The sequence below is a fragment of the Ricinus communis genome, chromosome 1, assembly GCF_019578655.1.
Source record: "Ricinus communis isolate WT05 ecotype wild-type chromosome 1, ASM1957865v1, whole genome shotgun sequence".
In the NCBI taxonomy this organism is placed as follows: Eukaryota; Viridiplantae; Streptophyta; class Magnoliopsida; order Malpighiales; family Euphorbiaceae; genus Ricinus; species Ricinus communis.
Window position 1 is genome coordinate 1,192,565 of NC_063256.1, and position 5,366 is coordinate 1,197,930.

At 37.8% G+C, this 5,366-nt stretch overlaps 1 protein-coding gene across 1 annotated transcript; it reads left to right on the forward strand.

Moving 5' to 3' along the window:
* LOC8270646 lies at positions 1–2,536 on the forward strand. Its single transcript, XM_002511682.4, has one exon. The coding sequence runs from the start codon at positions 280–282 to the stop codon at positions 2,170–2,172; it is 1,893 nt and encodes a 630-aa protein (XP_002511728.2). The 5' UTR covers positions 1–279; the 3' UTR covers positions 2,173–2,536.
* The last annotated feature ends 2,830 nt before the right edge of the window (positions 2,537–5,366 follow it).

Sequence of the window (5,366 nt, forward strand, 5' to 3'; positions counted from 1 at the left end):
GAAATTGGGTAAAAGAGAAAAAGAAAAAAGAAGGAGAGAGGAGTGTAAATGCAGGTGAGAGTTTCGAAGCTTTTATGCAGAGAAAGAAAAAGAAAAAGAGAGAGAGAGAGGGGGCAAGTAGAAACCCTTGAGTTCCAAAATGTCAGATAGAAACTGACCAAAAACAAACTCCGCGAACTTACTTAGAAACCCCCCCTCCCTGCTGTTCACTACTACACTCTTCTTCTTCTTCTCTTTGGTTCTTCTCCTTCTTTCTTCTTCAATTTCAAACTTCATATAATGAATCCACACAAAACCGAACAGCACGATCTCTTCCACAATCATCATCACCACCACCACCATGATCTGGTCCCACCAACTGCATCCTCTCACCAGATTATCCCTCCTCAATCCTATCCCTCCCTCCAACACGACGACGTTTCTTCTCTCCCCGAAATTGTCCTTTTCCGCTCTTCCTCTCCCGACTCCCCCAGTCAATCCTCCTCCGACAACGATGACTCTCTCATTAACCCCAAATCCGATCTCCCTAACCCACCCGCTTACATTAACCCGGAGCCCCACATCTCTTCTCAGTTCTACACTTTCAACGCCGACTCTCACGCTCTCATGATTCGCTGCATTCTCGAGCACCGTCTCGCTACTCCCGACGAGATCCGCACCGCTACTCCTCGCTCCGTCCTCAAATCGTGGCGGTCCGTTTGGAAAGACCGCAACGAAGATACTGCTTACATCACGGGTTGGAAACGAATCCAAGAAAAATTAACCGCTCATGTCGACCCTACTTCTGGTAATGAATTTCTCTGCTTCAAGAATAATTCGCAACAATTTGTGTCTCATATTAATCAATGGCAAGATATTGTTATGAGTTTTCATGGTGATGCTGATTTAAAACATTTAGGGTTAAGAGAAACAATCGAGAGAATTAAACAAGTGTGGACTGTAGGTGCTAAGTTTTATGGGATTCCTGAGAGTTATATTAGGGTTTGTGTTGCTGCCTGTCCTGTTTGTTCTGCTTCTGAAGGTTCTGGTTCTAGAAATAAACGCCGTCGTTTTGAGTATACCGAGTCTTTTGATGTTCCTGCTAAAGAAGTGCCTCATAGGCTACAGCAATTAGCTGCCAAACATAAGGTCGTGCTTTGTATTAGACAAAAGTATATTAGGTATAAGCCCTTCATGGCCGAGGTTAAGGATTATGCTTGTCATAGAGCTGGTGAGCCTGTCGCTAAGAAATCCAGGATGTTGAAAAGAGAGCCTTATGCTTCAAAGAGATGTGGTTGCGGGTTTAGGATTAGAGCTATAGTGCCAATTACTAATTATAATGAGAAAGATAAGACTTTTGTGTATCAGGAAGAGGGGATGGCAGTTTTTAAACTGTATGCTGTACATTCTGGTCACGAGCCTGGTCCTTTAGATGGGAATGCAAGGATTATGCATCGGGTTGTTGGGCATAAAGGTAGTTTTATTATGGATCAAGAATTTGACTATGGGGTGCGTGAAGATTTGGAGAATGAAGGGTTTGGTTTTATAGGGAAGGATGATGGAGAATTGCAACTGTCTGTATTGCAGCAGGTGCAGGAGTTGAGAAATGAAATTGGGTTATTAGAAGGGAGGTTAAGGAAAATCCCGAGTGAATTATTGGGTTCTGTGTCGCAGGAGTTGTTTGATATTGTTAATAAAGTTAGGAATGTAGGAGAAGACAGTTCAAAGACAATTGGGCTTCTTGTGCACAAACCTCATTCGGATGATGTGCTGGTGGGGGATAATGATCTGCCACGCTGGAGTGATCATCATCATGACAGAATATATGGGAACGACAAGGAAGCTGATTTGATTGATGATGATGATGATAGTTTTGGACGGACGCTTGGGGATGTTGTTCCTTGGGACCAGATGAGAACAGAGTGTAGAAGCGATAAAGATTTGATGAGTGAGCCTTGTAAGCCTGAAAAGTGGTTGAAGTGCAGTGATTTTGATGCGAAGAGCATTCTTGACTGTGAGGATACTAAACTAACCAAGCCCTTGAGACACGACGAGGCTATAGTGACAGATGTAGGTCTTATACAGGTTGATAGTTTCTATCAAGAGAATCCGAAATGGTATGATTCTCCTTGTGGGTTAGACTCCAGTGCAGATTGTGGGGACAGTGGATTTAGACATGGGGAGATTGTATAGCCCTGGAGAGCTAGTGGAAGCTGGTTCACCCACTCTAACATAGTCATTGAGTTTATATTGTGCCCATTCGTATGTTTTCTCTACGGGAACTGGGCTGTACATTTATCTATACTTAAGAATGGAGCTTCTCACATGCTTTTAGGTATCCTTCTTCTGTGTTGTTTGTAAAGTATGCCCAATTGGCTTTTCTGCACATACCTTATTTATGACTATTTGTTGACCACTCTCTGGAAATTCATGATTCTCAGCTGGATGATTTCATATTGGTGTATCTTTCAGATCTTTAAGATTCATGTATATATTATGTAGTGCTTCCTATTCCTAATATGACGTACTGATATATCTCCAACTCATTTAATTATTATTTGTGCTTTTATGTTTGTTTTATTAATGTTTATGAGCCAGTTCAGTCAATACCTTTTTAGTTGTTCTCTTTAAATCATCATTTTTTGTTGTAATCCATGAAACTATGCAAGAAGTTAAAAGCCATTTGGTATTTTGCTTATGCTAGCAGTAAGAGTTTGGCTTTCATGTCCTTGGATCAAAGTCCTGGAAATGCACAGGTGGTATCTTATTCTAAGAAATTGCTGTGTTATTAGCTACTTGAATTTCGAACCTATGTGCTATATCAGCCAATAATAAATACTTCATAGTCTTCTGTTTTCAATGTAAAGCTTCAATTTTTCTTGTGGCTTGTTCTGGAATCTGGATAATTGTTGACTTCTAGACATTCTTAAAAGTGTTGGTCAATACGTTGGCATTATTTTTAATTTGAAAAAGATGAGATTTAGTGACATTTTATCACTGAGTTTCCACTAATGCATATAAGCTATGACCAATGGTTTTGGAATTTTATATAAGAAAAAAAGAAGCATTGAGCGAGTTTTACTGGACACCTTTTGCCTAATTAGTAAAGAGGTGTGTACTTAATGTAACTGTATATAGAGGATTTCATTTCTGTAGTCTATAATGTTCCTTCTTTGTAATCTAAAATTCGAAGATAACAAAGAAAATGAATGATTTTCTTAAGATCCCATGCTCTATTAGTTCTTGAAATTCTTGCTTAAAGTCAATCCTGCTAACAGCCTTGTATTCTTTGGGTTGAAAGGGCAGATATCTATGGAAAAGGAGTTGCTCTATCACATTGGTTACAATGTTTGCTGATAGTGTTTGATGTTTTCTGTGCTTTATTGGTTACATCTTTCTGCTCTTGAAACTTGTCCGCATCATTAGTGCTTTTGAAAAATACATAACATTTCTTTCAGATGGGCTTTACAACTTAAGGGTTGTGAGAATATGTATTTTGCAGGTTTATGGTTCCCTGCTTAGCTGTGAGAAGTTTGTGGTCTCGCAGGTCCATGATTTCCTCCTTAAGATTAACCGGTCTTGCATAGTGCAAATTCTACTTCTCCTGCACCTCACATTATTTCTTCCCATCACATTCAAAGTTTGTAACTTGTACAGAATTTCTATATTTGTAAATGTGCTTAGCAGATGATTATACTAGCATAATGCATTACAATTTGGCTTGTTCAATTTTTCAGATGGAATTTGGCACATCCATTTTGTATTAGATTATATGATAGCTTCTTTTTTACTTTTTAAATAAGCTTTTCTAAATGTTACTGTCCTTGTTATTTTATCTCCACTTGTAGGTTGCTGCATGCTGTTGTCATGTAAATAACTTTTGTGATTGTTGGAGTTGGTTCTTTTGTCTGTAAAGGCCATTCTGCCTTGAAAAGAATTATGGAGATATTGGAGTGACATTACTTCAAAAGTGAAAAGGTATGCTTGGATAATAAATAGGGAAACTAGGATGTATAGGAGTTCTCTAAAAGGGTCTTTTCTTTTTCTTCCTTCAGATAGTAATAGTAAGCATGTCTCTTACATAAACACATGGTTTGGTTAGTATCAAATCTATGTGGAAGATGATGGATTTACATGAATGCATTAAATCCGTGTTCGCATTTTCTTCTGTTATTATGTTTTGTAGGTTTCATAACACTTCACCATGAAATCATCATTTACATCATTAGACATCATTGAAGCTTGAATAGTATTGTTGCGAGGGATATGCGAATAGCAAAAGTATGTTTTCCCATGTGGGGGATATGTGAGTAGCAAAAATATGTGTTTCCATGTGATAGTTACTAAAGTCTCCTGAATAACAGAGCTTAAAACTACAATGGCTCGGCTTTTATCGATTTTTATTTCTTCTCCTATTTCCTGTGGGTTATGTTCTACATATGCTCTGGCAGATTAAATGAAGCAGTGAATCACTCACTATAGTTGATAAATAGCGTTTCTATTTGTCATCCTTGATGATAATGATTTCAAGTTTAGAATCTCAATTAGTTTTTTACTTGGCCTTTTGTCACATGAAAGAAACAGCTGAATTTATAATCACTCTTGACTCCTTATTTTTCATGTGTATCTTAATGAGATCCTTTCTTAATCCCTTGCTTTACTGAGTTACTGAATTAGCAAAGAAGGTGCAATAGAATAGGCATAATTATGCTTTTCACATGGTAATTAGTCTCACTGTGATCCAGAATCATGTTTTAATAGGTATCTTATGAGATTTCTTGTTGGTTTTTCTTCGTGTTTGAATGCTATTTTGAATATTCAATAGGCTTTTGGTAAGGAGGTTAATGTGCTGTCTTTTGGAGACTTTTTACTTGATTTGGGTGCTTGAAGTTAAAGGGTCTGCTTCTTTCTATGAATGGACAACACTTCATAAAAACATTCCATCCAATTCTATCCATTTATTCTTTTTCTTTTTTTTTGAAAAAAAAAAAAGAAAAAGAATAAATGGAAAACGGCGCAAAAGCCCCATGAACTTCATACCGACTGAGCGATCATAAGAGATGCCACATAGCAAGACTCGGTCTAGTTTCATGCCAAAATCATCAACGATATTATCATTGGTGCATTACTTTAAATTGTTGTGACTCAAATGTCTCACAAGTTTGGTCGAAATAATAGTCATATTTTCAGTTAGTCTATTGCCAATGTATGCTAAGATAGGCCCTGTAACAAATTGTTTGTCAATTCCCAAATTATAGATGGGCTGATTGTTTAGTGGGCTTTCATCACGGTTTAGAGCATTTTGGACATGAATTGGCAGGTGTCCCTACCCACCTAAAAGTGACAAGAGTATACCAACGAGGAAAACGTGTTCAATCTCCAGAGAC